The sequence below is a fragment of the Giraffa tippelskirchi genome, chromosome 13, assembly GCF_054371585.1.
Source record: "Giraffa tippelskirchi isolate mGirTip1 chromosome 13, T2T-mGirTip1v1.2.pri, whole genome shotgun sequence".
Lineage (NCBI taxonomy): Eukaryota > Metazoa > Chordata > Mammalia > Artiodactyla > Giraffidae > Giraffa > Giraffa tippelskirchi.
In genome coordinates, this window is record NC_137287.1 from 96242834 (window position 1) to 96258154 (window position 15321).

The following is a 15321-nucleotide window of genomic DNA, read 5'->3' on the forward strand; positions in this document are numbered from 1 at the left end:
TCCAGCAGTGTCAGGAGCTTTATTACATCTCTGTCCCTTGGTGAACAGCGGGTCCACCCAGGGCACCCCCCCCCCAGGAGGGGCAGGGCTCCCTTCCTTCCTATGGGGGCTCTGCCCAGAGGCTGGCAGCCACTCAAGTTCTGGGCAAGCACCTTCCAGTGGACCCACCCCAGATCCCAAGGTGATCTCAGGGCCTCTCACAGGGGACCCAGACCCCACTGCCATCTCAGGAGTATCACCACAGACACTGGACTGGCCTCCCTGTCAGGCAGGCTCTTTGGCCCACCCCCAGCCGACAGGCAAGAGTCCACGCAGTGCTCCAGGAGGCACAGCCTCAGTGTCCGCAGAGTGCCCAGAGGGGCTCCATGTTCACTGGGGTTCTGGCCAGAAGACCTGCGCAAGGGTCTGCTTTCTGGTGGCAGCACGGCAGCCAGGGCACTTCCTAGAGACCTGTGGAGACAAAGGGCTGGACACACTGCCAGGAACCCCCTACCCCCCACCCTTCAGCCCCACTATGGGGGGCAACCCCTGCTGGCCGTGTCCACGGGGTCACTGCCGTGTCCCTGGGGCCTGGCTACCAACCTGGAGGTGCTGTCGCCAGCAGGCCTGGCAGCGGAGGAAGTCACAGGAGGGGCACTTGAAGAAGACCACGTCCTCCGCCCTGCAGCCTGCACACGCCATGCCTGCTGCAAGGGGCCTGATGTGAGTGCCATAGGCCTGATGCATCCGGGCCCCCACTCCCAACAGTCCCTGTAGCCCCTCCCAGGAAACCTACCCCACTCCAACTGCGCCTGCCCGCGGGGGAAACTGAGGGGCGGGCCAGGAGCCCCTTTGTCCCCAGCTGTCCTCTGCATAAGGAAGGATGAGATCTTTCTCTGGGTCTTCCTGGGGCCTAGAGATAAGGATGAAGCAGGTCTGAGGGTGCCTGGCGTTTCCCTGCTGCCCACCTGCCCACCCTACGAGGGTTGAGGGGGACTGGATGACAGGGCAGCAGGAGCACCAGATAGGCGGCCCTACCTGGACTGGGAGCCTCACGGACAGGGTCAGAAGGCATGGCAGGGCTCCCCTCCTGGGGTCCTGAAGCCTGGGTGCCTGGGCCACTTAGGTCCACACACATCTGTCGGAAGCGCTGCTTGTGATGTGGCCGCACAAACATGCCGAACCCTGCAGAAAGCATGGCTCAGGCCGGTTCCGTTGCCAGCCCTGCTGCCTGCCCTCTCCCGCCCCCACTCCAGCCACTTGCTCTGTAGCAGGGGCAGGTCCTCAGGCTTCTCGGTGGTGAGTGCAGCCACCACGGCCACCACCTTCTCAAAGTCGTCATCCTGCTTATACGTGGTCAGTGCCGTCAGAAGCTGGCTGTAGCCAGCAGCCCCCAGGGTGCGGCGGGCATCGGCCAGGTAGGCGCTCACAGCAGACGGGTGCTGCTTCTCAGCTCCAGGGGCTCTAGATCCCTTGTGCAGTGGGCAGCTGGGGTCTCCTAATGGGACAGTGATGTGTCTCAGTCCAGCAGCTTCCCAGGAACTCACACCAACCTGCCCTGCTCTGGAGATCAGAGACACAGTGGCCCCCCGTGACTCCTCCCCAGGGTCTTCCTGCTGCTCCTGACTCTGACCTGAAACCTCTTCAGATCAGTACCTGCGGGGAGTGGCCCAGAGGCCAGGTGGGGCTGGCCCTGGTTCAGCTGCTCGCAAGGGTCCAGTTGCCTGGCTGCACCCTGGGACACAGTCAATTTGGGGTCAGACTCCTTCCTTCCTGAAGAAACAAAGAGACAAGCAGCTGTCCCATTGGTCCCTGAGGGTCCAGGCGTGCCCCAGGAGGGACGAGGTCTTTCCAAGGGGAGACCTGGCCTCAAACTCTTCTCAGGTCACCACAACAGCCGGGAAGGGTGGGGCTTCTTTCCTGGGGGGGGGGGGGAGGCACAGGGTGGGGTGTCCAGAGGGTGACTCAGGCTGGAATCTTCGATCCCAGGGCCCTGTGACAACTATCCTGGGGGAAATCTCATCCAGAGGTGGGCACTTCCTTACATGGGGAGAGCAGCTCCCAGGCTCTGGATGTGCAGGGCCCCTCTAGGTAGAGATGGGGCAGGCGGGTCTCCAGGACTCCCCAGGCCCAGGCTCCATGAGGCCCGCGCCATGTGTGCTCCTGAAGGGCCCATGGCCCCCCAAGTGGGGTCACCTGTCTGGACCTGTGAGCCTCAGGAACAGGGAGGCTGAGCCATGTGAGGACCCACCTCAAGAGCCATGCACCAACCCTCCTCCAGGACCTGAGTCTGAGGCAGAGGACAGCTCACCACTGGAGTCCAGGGCCAGTTGTGCCCCCTGCCTCTGGGGATGGCTGTGCTTGTGCGGGGAGCTGCAGCCTTGGCCCGTCAGTTGGAGGCAGACCTCCTCAAACTGCTGCTTGTGGTGGGGCCGCACGAACTGATAGAAGCCTGTGGGGAGGGGAGGGGTGGGGCTCTGGGCCTGCATGTCACCCAGGCTGCAGCCACCACTGGGGGGCCATCTGCATCTCTTCCAGGGAGCAGGTCAACCGTGGACCCTGGTGGCCCCCACCCCACAGCTGCAGCACAACCCCCGGGGCAGGACCCTCAGTGGGCAGCCTGTGCAGGCCAAGGCACCTTGGAGCAGGCTGTACTTCTTGGGGTCCTCGGCAAAGAGGGGGCTGAGGCGAGCAACCAGGGCCTCAAGGTCATCAGAGCTCTTGTAGTCCCGCAGAGCCTGGGTGAAGGTGTCGAAGCTGGCCTGGCTCAGTGCCTGCTTCACGGCCACCATGAACAGCTTGGCCCTGCCCGTGTCCGTGCTGGCTGCCAGGCCCTCCTGCACACACATGCCCGGCACCTGTCAGGTAGTGCGGACCCTTCCCATTCACAGGGACAGCGAACTGCTATTGGGGCTGCCGGGGAGGATGCCTGGCTGGCCTGGCCTGGCTGGGGTCACCAAGGGCAGCCAGGAGGGGCCAGCAGGTAAACCCCTGGTTGGCTTCAGCTGAGGTGGTCAGGCCTGCAGAGCACAGTGGAGGGACAGCGCAGGCTCGCCCTCTTGGCTGGCAGCTCCTGCTCCTCTGCTGAGCTCCCAGAACCCACAGCAGGGGCCGCTACACTGGGCACTCTTGGCTTGGACTGTCTGCTCACAGCAAGGGACACTTCTCGATGTGCCAGACTTCAAACATTCCTGTGGCCCACTTCTGCCGCACACCCCAATCCTGACCCCAGACCCTCAACCAGGACCATCTAGGCTCCCAGGCTGTCCCCTAGCTCTGCCTGCAGAGTCCCAGGCTCCTGGCACCCAGGCCACCCCCTCAGTGTCAGTACCCTGGGCACCGCCCGGCTCTTCCCAGAATCAAGGAAAATGGACAGAGGCAGTGGCATCTGGGGCTTTCCGGAGCTTCTGGGACTTAACTCAGCTGCTCTTAACTGCTTTTATCCGAGGCTGGGAATACCACACTCCTCACACACAGGCACGTCAGCCTGCACGCTCGTGCCGAGCCTAGCCCAGCCCAGCCCAGCCCAGCCCAGGGGAGACAGCCCGATTATAGGCGCCACACCAAACCTGCCAAAGGGCCAGGCCTGGCTCCTGCCCAGCAGGGAAGACGGAACTTTTTGGGAAGGAGCCCATGGGCCTGTGTTGGCTTCACCACACTACCAAAAACAAATGCACAATGAAAAGCCTGAATCTGACAAGTCTACAGGACCAAAATGTGGTGGGAGTGCCCTGAGTGGGGGGCTGCCCAGGGGCCCTGGGAGGAGACATGAGACTGGCAGTGAAGAGCACACAGGCCTCCGAGCTGCTTCAGAGTTGAGTGGAGATTGAGATGTTCTCACAGTAGAATTGGGACGGGGTCAGAGCAGGCCGGGCTGGGATAGGGGGTGAGCGCAGTGCACACCATGGGTCTATCGCCCCCGTCCACCCCTGCACCCCACCCACTCCAGAGCCTGCCCCCGGGCAAGTACAGACAAGTCAGGTCAATGACTTGGGTCTGGCCTGCTCACATTTTGCACCATTCAGAGCCACACAGCCAGAGGCTCCCCCCAGAACCCTGCATCTGCCAAAGGCTCACATACCGGGCTGCTGACCAGCCTGACTTTCCTTCTCCTGCCACGCTGCTCCTCCGCTGGCCTCTTCTCACGAGGGCCCAACAGGGCAGAGCAGCCACAGGCCTGAGGGCAACACAGCTGTGTCCGACCCAGGCCTCAGGGCTCCAGAGCGCTGAACTGCTCTGAGCAGCAGGGCACCCTCAGCCCCCTTGTATGGAACCAGGGGCCAAGCCATCCATGTCCTCTCCAGAGAGCCCAGCCCCTCACCTCCTCCTCTGCAGGGAGGGCCTCGTCGCCAGGCCCCTCGGCCAGCTGCTCACTGTGTTCCAGGGCGGCCAGCAGCCCCGCAGGCCTCCGCTGGGCACCGACAGGCTCCTGCTCATACTCCACACACAAGCTGCCCTCAGTCTCCTTGGTGACTGGCGAGCCTGCAGGAATGCACGTGGGCAGCCAAGTCCACCAATGCCCACCAGGCACTCCAGTCGTCAGTCCCAGCATGTCACCCGCCTGCTGGAGGCGGCCTGCCCTCCACCCTGTGGGCCCCAACCGGCTGTGCCACCCCGTCAAACACACCCACGTGTCGCCGCCTCAGGCTGGGGACATGCACGTCCAGACTCATGGCCTTCCTGGTGGGGAGGGAGTCCGGTGACATGGACACTGAGACAATGCCTTCTCCTTCACCCAGACTTGGGGCAGCAGCCCGGGGGGCTGGCTCAGGCATCTAGACAGTCACAGTTGGTTAGGGGATCACACCTGGCCCCTCCCCCAGGGTGGGCATGAGGGTACATCCAGCTGGTGCTGGGGACTCACGGTCTTCTGGGCCACACGGAAGAACTGGGCCACGTCTCGGATGACATGGCCAAAGCTATCGTACACCTTGACATGGGGGCGCACCCAGGAAGGCAGCTGGGCTCTGGTGTCCGCATGGGCAAACCTGCAGGGTGGTGGGGTCTCAATCTAGTTACCCCGTACCCCCACCACCCACACCTCTGGCAGACCCGCTAGAGGGAAGAGCTGGTGTTGGGGGTGGGGGCTCTGGCCCCAGAGCTTGGTGGGAGGGGCTGCACCTGTGGTCGCAGAGAAAGACGGCCCCATAGTCGTGGCGATGCCGGATCACCCGCCCGATGGCCTGGTTCACAGCCCTGGATGCCTGCTGCCGGTACCAGTCGTGCCCAGAGAGGAACTGCGAGAGGGTGGGGGTGGGGGCTCTGTCATGTCAGCTGGAGCACCACCAGCCCACTCCTAGCCCCACCCAGCCCCGCCTCTCACCTGGCCCCCAGCCCCACTCTGGGCCTTCATCTCATCCAGGAACTGCATCTTAAGGAGAACCCTGGGGTCCATGCGGGGTGGGTACGGGAGGCCCGTGACAATCACTCCACGGCCATTCATGTCTGCGAAGTCCAGCCCCTCGCTAGCCTGGAGGGCAGCAGGCACTTTCTTTCCCCGTCTGTCTCCATCAAGCCTGGGACCTTCCCTAAGGGTCCCCCTGTGCCTGAACCCTCATGGCCACAGGCCCCAAGAATGAGCAGGGTGGAAGAACCCTCCAACCTTGAACCAGGCTGGATCTGGAATCCACCGCTCCCAGGACCCCACGATCAGGTCCTCATTCCCAGAACATCCTCTGTCCTTCCTGCCCACCCTGAAACTCCAGGGCCCACCCCCTAGGACCAAAAGGGCCACAGCTTCCCGTATCTGCTGGACCTGGGGCTTGAGGAAAGTGACCAGCCTTTCCTGCCCATGGTGTAGCCCCAGGTCAAGAGCCCTCAGTCCCCTTGGGCACAGGGTTCAGGCGGGGAGGAAGGGCAGGTGTGTGGGACCCAGTCTTCTGAGGCCTCACCTTCCCCCGGCACACAGCCAGGAAGATGGCCCCACTGGACTCGGGGGCAGCGACTCTGGCATAGAAAGCCTCCATCACCTGGAAGGGGAGGCTGGTCAGACCACCCCGGCCCCTGACCCCTCCACCCCCTTGAGCAAGCCCTAGGAATCACCCTCCAAGACACAACACCCCAGCCTGGAGGCAGGCCAGCAGGCCCCAGCAGCTCCTTCACAGCACAGCTTCCAGGCTGACCTGGACTGCCACCCAGCACCTGCTCACCGTCCCCAGAAAACCCAGGGTCTGGGGCTGGGGTGGGAGGGGTGGGGTGGGGTCTGCTGCTGTCATCCCGGAGCCCAAACTTCCTAAAAGGCCAGCAGAACCTCAGCCACACAGGGCCTGAGGGTGGCCTGAGCCCAGGGCAGCCTGGGGTGGGGGGCCTGGGACCCGGACCTCCGAGAAGCCTCCTTTGCTCCTTGGTTCCACGAACAGGGGCTTCCGGACCTCCAGCTTCCTGGTGAAGTCATGGGCCTACGGGAGGAGACTTCTCAGACAAGGTGAGCGCCCGGCCCTCCTGCAGACTCTTGGCCATTTGGGGCTCCCCCTCCACACCCCGTCCCGGAGGACACTGGAGGGGTGACGCACCCGCCAGAACTCCAGGCTTTTCTCCATGACCGGGTAGGAAGGGAAGAAGACCAGGAGCCCGTGAGGGACCACCCGGGAGATGTTGCCTGCAAGTGCCACAGCCTGGGTCAGTGGGAGAGGTGTTCGCAGAGCCCCTCCACCTACCCCCCCCGCCCCGAGAAGACCAGGCAGGACAGGGAGTTGGGGGGGCACCCGGGCACTCACTCAGCACCTTCCCCAGGGAGGACAGGCACTCATCAGAAAACCTGCAGAGAACCAGGGGGCTGCTGCCATGAGGGGCCGGCACTCACTGCCCGCCTTGCCCAGCTGGCCCACCAGGCCCCCTACCGTCTGTCGAAGGCAGAGCTCAGCTGGGCTCCATCGGGGCCTTTGGGGATGACCCCCACCCAGATCTGGCGCTGGTTGATGACATGGGGGTTCTCCAGGCAGACTGGGAAAGGGCTGGAGGGAGGCAGGGGGTGGCCCCTGTGAAATCCTGAACCCCAGCACCCTGCAGCCCAGAGCAGGGGGCTGGCTTCAGGACCCACACACCACCACCCCCTGCCGGGGGGCACAAGGACCTGCCCTTACATCTGCATCTCCAGGCTGAAGGAGGCCACGGGGGCCAGCGTGCCGCTGGTGAGGATGAGGGTGCGGACGCCCTGGCGGACCAGCTCACGCATGCTGTGCCCGGGGCTGAAACACCAGTAGCTCAGCACCTTTCCTGCAGGGTATGCACATGAGGCCCAGCCACCACCCACACAGCGACCAGCCTTCTTGACGCGTGGCACTGGGCCCTGAGGCCCGGGTGTGCAAGTCTGCCCAGGGGCCTGCCTGAGTCAGGAGCTGAGCCTGGGGCTGAGTGCTTCCTCGGGAGCCCAGGAACAGCAAGCACACTGGAGAAGCCCCTCAGCACCCCGGGGTCAGAGGAGGAGGGTGCTGAGGTCACTTCCAAAGAGATCAGCCCACTCCAACCCCAGAGGTCCCTGTGGCTCAGGACATGAAGAGCCAGTCCCCTCCCTACACACCAGGTGGGACAGCAGAAGAGGGAGGGGAGCGGGCCCACAGCCCCCAGAGGCAGGAAGCCAGTACAGACGCCTGCAGGACAGACATGCTTGCCTGCCCTCCATGCTCCACGGACCGAGACGGAAACAGCAAACGCAGATGCTGGCACTGTGACTCTGAGGTCATAGCCACATCGCAAGCCAACAGTGACACTTCCAGAAGTGAACCAGAGAAGGCTCTTCCAACCTTTAGGATGGGACCTGACCTCGGTAGGGAGGATGAAGGCGGACTGGGGCCCTTACTGTCCCAGGCCAGCCTGCCCCGGCAATGACAGGAGTGACCACGGAGGATGCTGGGGACCAGGAGCCCAGCCTTGGGGCACTCTGGCTTCGCTGTTCAGACTCTCAGAGGACAGGTGGGTGGCACCTAGATAAGGCTGGACTGACAAGCGGCTGGGAGCCCATAACTGGACAAGGTGCCACCCCAGTTCAGGGGGAGCATGTCCCTGCCCCTGAGGAGCCATACCTGGCTTTCTGGCTGCTGTGGTGTTCCAGACATCTGATCGCTGAGCTGTCCTCCGGTGACCTGCATCCAGGTGGATATGCACCTGGAGGGGCGGAGTGGACAGGTGCCCCAAGAATGGTCAAGTGCCCCAGGCCCCACGCAGGAGCCCATCCTGGAGGCAGCCCCACCTGGTAGGACTGAGATCCCACCCAGGAGCCCCATCCTGGAGGCAGCCCCACCTTGTAGGACTGAGACGCCAGCCCCACCATGGGACCAGGGTCACCTTCAGCAGAGTCCACGCTGAACACAATCTGGAAGGCAGAGATGAGGGATGAGGTAAGCAGGACACACCCGAGACTGCCTCTCCTGACATGCTGCTTCCACGCAGGAGAGACAGGCACTCAGGGCATGGCCGTCTCCCATCACTGCCTCCAAGCCAACAGGCTGAGGGAGAGAGCTGCCCCATGTGACACAGCAGTCCTGCAGGCCCCTCCTTGGCAGCCAGTCCACACCTCTCATGGGCACCGGGCCCAGGTTGGCAGCCCACCTCTCCCTCTCCCCCAGGGCTGGCTCAGGGCCAGGGCAAAGGACCTCAGTTTACTCTGAGAACTAAAAGGATGAAATTAATCCCTAAGTAAAACAAGTAGAATTGTACTCTTGGTGAACGCAACAAGCCAAGAAAAACAACAGGAGAAATAAATATTGAGACAAAACACTAAACATTACAAACAACATGACTGTCCACTTAGAAAACCCAGGAAACAGAATGACAAACATTTAGAATGAAAAGAAAACTTAGTGAGACAGCTTCACACAAGACCAACAGATACAAGTCAATAGGTTTCTCACACACAAGCACCGGTGCATTAAAAAGATCTCTCAACAGCAACAAAAAGTATTTAACACTAGAAATATATAAGACACAGATGTCACTTCCTCCAGGACAGTAGAGCCGCCCTGGAGAGCAGAGACCGAGCCTTGGGAAGCCCTCTGGACATCACAGAGCCCCGGCTTGCCCCATAACAGCCCGAAGGTCCAGGAGTCACGGCCAAGGCTCAAGAGGCTCTCACAGAAAAGGAACAAGCCGATGGACACCTGGCCAGCAGAGACAAGGCCAAGACACATGTAGAAGGGACAGCATGTTCCACAGCCTCACGTTCCCAGGGGCCTCACACTGGGCTGGACACTGACCACAGAACCTCGACTTCTACCTGGTACCTATGAGAACAGGAGACTGGCACCACCAGCAGCTGGGAGCAGAAGCTTTATCTACCACATCTTCCTACAAACGGATCAGCACCCTGTTCGCGGCAAACTCCTGCAGGGCCCAGGGGATGTGGGTATGGGGCCAGGAGGAGTAGCAGGCACCCAGCGGCCCTGTGTGAGGCCCCAGGAGCATGGCCTGTGGGCACAGTGCAGCCCGTGAGGAGTAAGCGCGAAGGGCAAGAGGAGCTTTAAGAAGTTTTTCCATCGTCCAGATGGCAAAACACCTGGCCTAGTAATTCACCCAAGTGTCTGCCTGCAAGGACAGGTCCGCACAGATGACTCCATCCCAGAGCGGAGGCCATGCTGGCAGGTAAGGCCATTTTGGGGTCATGGCTTCCTTTGCAAACCCATGTCGTGGCCCCGGAGCAGCTCCCACACTTCAAGGGATGGGAGAAGTTTCAGACCACAGTGCGGTCGCCCTGTGCTGAGTGACGTAGACACAGGTGGGTGGGAGAGAGCCAGGTGTGGCTCCTTTCTGGCTGGGCTCTGGCGCCAGCCCACTGGCAGCTTGGCACTCCACCCTGGGGGCTCTGTCCTGTCTGTGAGGCAGGAATGGGGCTGGAAAGGCAGCCAGGCTCACAGAGAAGGACATTCTAGCGTGTAGTCCTTCAGGCCTGGGCTCTGCCTGCTTCCTTGTGGCACTTCCGTGCCAGGGTAGTGGGCGTCCAAGGCCTCCACCGTCTGTGTGGTGACCTATCACGTCTGCTGGGTCTCTAGGGAGTCCCAAGTCCTGACTACAGGGCCTTGGCCCTGCCCTTCCAAGCAGACCCTCCCCCGTGGCACTCTCTGCCCACCACTCCTGCCCCTCCTCGCAGGGCCCTGGGTTCCAGGCCTGTGCAGCCCCACCCCTCCCGGGATACCCATTTATGGAGTGGGTTCCTCCCTGCCCCAGACTCTCTGGAGCCCAAACACCACTAAGCCCGTGGCTTTGGAATCTCCTTTGGCAGCTGCTCTAAGTGGCCCCCGCGGGTGACTCAGCGTCCTCTGCTGCCTGAGCTGCCTGTAGGCCATTCTCTTTCGCTGGCACGTCCTGTCCCCTCCAGCTGGAGGAAATGTGACCCGGCAGTTACTCATCTCACATCCCAATATGACGAGCACCTGTGGGTGTGGCCAGGGGCCCCGCGGATGCCACCCATGCAGTGGAGTGGAAGAGGGCATGTGGGCTTGGAAACACAGCAAGGGATGAGGAGGGGGACAAGGTGGGGTGACAATGACAGGCGCTGCTGGGCAGGTCACCCAGGTCCTCGAGCCCACTGAGCCCATACGCAGCCAGGGACCCCCACCGTGACCCCACGCGGCATGGGCAGCCATGCACATGCCACACAGGGCCTCTGGTGCCCATGTCCCAAGGAGCAATGGCTATGGAGGGGCCTCTGCTGAAAGGCCCAGCAAGGAGGAAGAAAGGCCCTGTGCCACTCAGCTAACAGAAGACAGGCCCCAGCTTGTCCACTTGAGTGGAGAAGTGCCTCAGCTGAGCCCAAAGAGGATGGCACGTCAGGGGCAGGAGGTGGGGACACCAGTGGCCCTGAGGCACGTGACAGCCCCTGATCCCCTGGCCTAGGGAAGGTGGGGTCTGCACGTGGCCAAGAGGGCCTCGGCTGCCCCATCTCCAAGTGGATCCCAAAGCCCAGAGTGAGGCTGGCCTGGCCCAGGGACGTGCAACCCACCACTGATCCCAACACCGGCCCCAGGCCCCACCAATGCTCACAGGCGTCACCTGGACACCCTCTGGGTGAGGCTGGCCCAGCAACAACAGGGGACAGTGTCCGTGCCCCTCTCCCCCCGACTCTGGGATCCACTTATCATTAACTTTCCCCTGAAGAGCTGTGTCAGCAAGAAACGAGAAGAGCCGACAGCTGGCCAGGCCTGTCCGAAAACCTGGGGGACCCACTGCCCGCCTGGTCCCATCCTCAAGGCCTGAAGCGGATGCCCAGAGTGAGAGGAAACCCGCAAGGCGGGGCTGACCTGAAGCATGTGCCAGGGCAGCTGTCCCTGCCACCAGTCTGGCACCACCAGCAGCCCACAGAAGGACGCCCCCACCTTCCATCCGGGAGGAGAGGCGCCACCTGCTGGCGGCAGTCAGTCCCTACCTGAATGATGTCCACCAGCTTCTGCAGGCCCGCCGTATTGGTGAACAGCCCTGCACCTGTGGGGGCATTGGTGTTGGTGAGGCGTGTGCCCTCAGAGGACAGTTCTCCTCCTCCTCCCAGGGGTCTCCTTCGGGTCAGCAGGACAAGCACAGAGGCTGCTGGGGTCGCCCAGGGGGCAAGAGCACAGCAAGGCTGGGCACCCTCAGGGAGTGGTCCCAGGGAACCCTCTAGGTGGAAACAGCACGGAGGTTTGGAGGAGAGAGCAGTGGGGGCCATGGTTCACTGGCCACCCAGCCCCTTAATGCTCTTTCCTGAAAGGGGTTGACCGGGAAGACTGCTCTTTATGGGATGCACGCCATCAGACAAGCTAAAGACTCAGCCTCCCAGTCAGAAAGCAGTCGGTGGGCCAGAGGAAGGGGCGGCCCCAGTGCGTGGCCGGGACTCACGTCCTGCCAGGTGTTGGATAAGCTGGTCCAGTGAGTCAAGGATGCAGCCCTTGGTCTGAAATGTGATCTGGGCTTCGGCAAACAGCTCGAAGATGTAGCTACGAGAAAGAGGTGGCTCGGATGAACTTTGGGAACCTGACAGCCATTAAGGCATTTTAAGTTTCCTTCACCTGCAAACAAGCTCTGAGCCTCCAGGGAGGCCCAAAGCTGGAGGGGAGCGGCCTCTCCCCTCAAAAGCCCCTGTGGAGAGGAGAGCAGTCTGCCTGAGACCTGCATACCCAGAGAAATATCTGGGCTTGGGGCTCGGGCTCAGATGGGGGCCTCTCTGGAGTGGAGGCTCTGGGCAGGGCATCCAGGGAGCAGTTCTGGAAAAAGAGTTGGGAGGAGGTGGGTAGTGGAAACTGCTGAGGAAACCAGCTAATGTGCGAGCCTAGGAGACGCCTGGGCCATGTGGGGAGCAACTGGGCCCTTAGAGGGTCTGAGCACAGCAGAGCAGGCGGGGCTCAGGGCCTGCGTCCCAGCGTATCTGGCAGCACGCAAGGAGTTACACCTTTCTTCCTCCCAACAGAAGGCGGTGCTTCATTCTAAAAGGCAACTGCAGACAGAGCTGGACCAAAGGAGCAAGTGGTCCCAACTTTCTCAAGGACCAAATGAGATGCTGGCAGCCACTCCAGGGCCTCCAGGAGGGGGAAACTCCCTGCTTCGTGACCCAAGACGTTCCCGGCACACCCGCCTACTCCAGCCCTCACCTCCCAGGCTTGGTGACACCGCTGTCGCCTCCAGGCAGCTCCACAGCATCAATGGCCCCCTCCAGGCGAAGCAGAATCACTGCGGGGGGAGGGGGCTATCAGGCTGGGGCTATGGGGGTCCAGGGCACAGGCAGGAGAAGAGGGGCACTTACTCTTCAGCTTGGCGAGGTCTTCCAGCTCCAAGTTCAGCCCTGGGGAGGGAAAAGCGCACATGCACAAGCCTACCTACTTCCAGCTCCACTGGCTGCCCTAAGGAGCCAGGATGCTGGTGTGGAGGCAGAAGAGAGCTGGCCCTGAAACCCACGCTGTCCCAACTGGACAGGAAGCAGCAGCCTGAGCTGGGTGGGGGCAGGGGGTCACCTTCGGAGGGACCCAGGGACACACACCAATCATGGTTCTGATCTGCATTTCCCTGTCGACCAATGGGCTCCGTTTTTCGTGAGCCTATTGACCATCTGTGTCTGTTTATATCTTCTGCCCATTTTTAAACTGGGCTGGGTGGTCTCTTTGTTAAGAGTTTCCTCCATACTTTAGATACAAAACCCCTTATCAGATATATAATTTGCAAAAAATTCCTCCTGTTCTGTGAAACGTCTTTGCTTTCTTATTTTTGTGTTGTGCTGTGTCTTTGTTGCTCGCGGGCTTTTTCTAGTTGTGGCAAGCAGGGGCTACTCTTCATTGACTATGTCAGCTCTGTGGCAAAGGGACTTGGAGGCGCCATGATGCTGAGTCCTGGAGATGGGGAGATCACCCTGGATTGTCTGGGGACCCTAAGCAGGATGGCAGGTCATCAAAGGGTCAGAGAAGATGGGGCACTGCCCCAAGAAGCTGGGAAAGGCCAGGAGATGGAGCCTCCTCCACAGCCTCCAGCGGAGCCAGCGCTGCAGGCCCTCCCGGGCTTCCAGGGGCCATGAGAGAACACATGTGCTGCTTCAAGCCACATCTGGGTATTTCCTTTAGCTGCACTAGGAAATGAACATAGCTGTGATGTGTGCTATCACATTACCAGATTCAATTACCTTATATTAAAAAACACTATTTAAATTAACATGTTCTGGATTGAATTGTGCCCTCCAGGAAGTTATGTTCAAATCCTAAACCCTGATCCCTGTGAATGTGACCTTATCTGCAGACACAGTTAGGATGAGGTCCTAACAAACTGGGCTGGGCCCTCATCCAGTGACTGATGTCCCAAGGAGGGAGGACACAGTGTGAAGATGGAGCCAGACTGTAGTGACGCATCTACAAGCCCAGGTCTGTCAGCAGCTGACAGAGCTGGGGTGCATGTCCCAGAACTTGCAGAAGGAGCCGCCCAGCTGACACCTGACCCCAGCACTGCCTGGGTATGGTACTTAGTTAGGGCAGGCCTGGGAAACTGACACATAACATGGAGTAACAGGGAATAGTTTGTTATTTAGTTCCTCCATTCCCACCTCTAACACAGTAACTATCTGTAGATGTAACTCACAAAAACAAAGCTTAGTAAATTTCCAGAACTGAAAGTTTAAGAACATAAAGGGTCCTGAAGCTCACATGTCTGAGAACTTCTGTGTTAAACACACAAAGCTGTTTACAAACCCGCTCTCCCGTCAACACAGCCTGTGAGCATGACAAGAGAGGACCCGAAACCCTCGCTGAGTTGGGAAGAAGCAGGCGGCCTGGTGAGAGAAGGGGCTTCTGCTCCCTCCAGAGTCTGTCCACGTGTATGACTGCAAGGCACTGGGAAGCGAGGGCTGTTCACATCCTGCTGCACGCTTGCATGAGGACACAGTGGGATGTGGAAGATGCCCACAGGGCAGGCGTGAATGCAATGAACCCACAACAACTCAACAGTGAAACGCTTGCTACCAAGTGGTCTGGGTGAGTAAAACGTGGATCACTAACTACCAAAGGTTGTGCAGAACCTGTGCACACACTAGCCACACACACACACTAACCGCGTCCACCAAGACCCCTACGCACACCCTGATCACTGCTGAGACAGAAAAATGGAGTCAGGACTCCAAGAAGAGGACATTTTGTGTGCCTAATGCTCGCAGGTTGTCACTGAACATCACAGCTAACACCCCTGGTTTTCACGTCTATGCAGAAGCAGATCCACGCCCCGGGAGGTTGGTAGAAAGGACCTGAGAAAGTGCTGACTGGTTGGGCTACCCAGCCCCCTAGTCTGTGAGGCCGAAAAGCTACTTACACAGACTGACAAACTGTTGTTCCCAGAAGCCAACTGGAAAGAAGGGTGCTCGGGAGATTGGCCCCCATCCCACTTGTGGTCCCCTCCGCGAGCTCACCTGACCCAGCGGAGTCTGCGCTGAACTCCGGGTGGAGCTCAGCCTGCTGCGCCACCTTGGTCCGCTCCTCCAACACCTGGTCAATCACGTCCAGCCCCGAGGCCACATCGTGGGGTGTCAAGTCAAAGGACGCGGCCTCCTCGCACATCTTCTCCTGTGAGCCCAAGTCTACCTGTCACAGGGCTCCAGGAGGCAGACGTGGGGAGGGGGGCAGAGGGAAGAGGAAGTGAGAGCCCCCCAAGCCTCACTCTGTGTTCTCAAGGCCAGCTCTCAAACTGGCCCAGAGGTGGATGTCTGGTCCAGTGTTGGAAAACTATTTTGTTTGAGTTGCCATTATTAATAAATTTCCCATTAAACTCTGGCTTCTAGCTACTCTCATGTCAAAACTGGCCCACTGGGCTCACTGCCCCCATGGCAACAACTGCCTGGAATCAAGTGGGGCTGAGGGTGACCATCTCCGTCCCAGGATGCCAGGCTCCCCAAGTGGTCTTCCTCCAGCACCC

The 15321-nt window shown here is 60.6% G+C and overlaps 1 protein-coding gene and 1 long non-coding RNA gene across 51 annotated transcripts in view; one reads left to right on the forward strand and one right to left on the reverse strand.

Annotated features, from left to right (window-relative positions):
- Positions 1-15321, reverse strand: part of RTEL1 (regulator of telomere elongation helicase 1) — a 20629-nt gene continuing 5308 nt past the window's right edge. For 6 of the 50 annotated variants that reach the window (XM_081557506.1, XM_081557498.1, XM_081557496.1 and 3 more), the window contains 27 exons: positions 14819-14972; positions 12683-12721; positions 12531-12609; positions 11782-11879; positions 11336-11391; positions 8219-8290; positions 8001-8082; positions 7062-7194; positions 6819-6932; positions 6696-6736; positions 6492-6577; positions 6300-6377; positions 5871-5948; positions 5303-5449; positions 5101-5216; positions 4844-4967; positions 4607-4754; positions 4301-4461; positions 4061-4156; positions 2618-2816; positions 2291-2431; positions 1636-1752; positions 1244-1477; positions 1018-1164; positions 776-892; positions 583-686; positions 1-450 (listed from right to left, as the gene is read on the reverse strand). In XM_081557506.1, the coding sequence (XP_081413632.1) occupies positions 370-450; positions 583-686; positions 776-892; positions 1018-1164; positions 1244-1477; positions 1636-1752; positions 2291-2431; positions 2618-2816; positions 4061-4156; positions 4301-4461; positions 4607-4754; positions 4844-4967; positions 5101-5216; positions 5303-5449; positions 5871-5948; positions 6300-6377; positions 6492-6577; positions 6696-6736; positions 6819-6932; positions 7062-7194; positions 8001-8082; positions 8219-8290; positions 11336-11391; positions 11782-11879; positions 12531-12609; positions 12683-12721; positions 14819-14972 (3042 nt within the window). In that variant the 3' untranslated portion in view covers positions 1-369. Of the gene's footprint in view, positions 451-578; positions 687-775; positions 893-1017; positions 1165-1239; positions 1478-1635; positions 1753-2290; positions 2432-2617; positions 2817-4060; positions 4157-4300; positions 4462-4606; positions 4755-4843; positions 4968-5100; positions 5217-5302; positions 5450-5870; positions 5949-6299; positions 6378-6491; positions 6578-6695; positions 6737-6818; positions 6933-7061; positions 7195-8000; positions 8083-8218; positions 8291-11335; positions 11392-11781; positions 11880-12530; positions 12610-12682; positions 12722-14818; positions 14973-15321 lie in introns of all 50 variants that reach the window. The other 44 variants (XR_014073272.1, XR_014073270.1, XR_014073265.1 and 41 more) reach the window with 22 other exon arrangements.
- Positions 9151-15179, forward strand: LOC145532469 (uncharacterized). The gene is made up of 2 exons (XR_014073282.1): positions 9151-9555; positions 12350-15179. It is a non-coding gene; the product is annotated as an uncharacterized LOC145532469 (long non-coding RNA).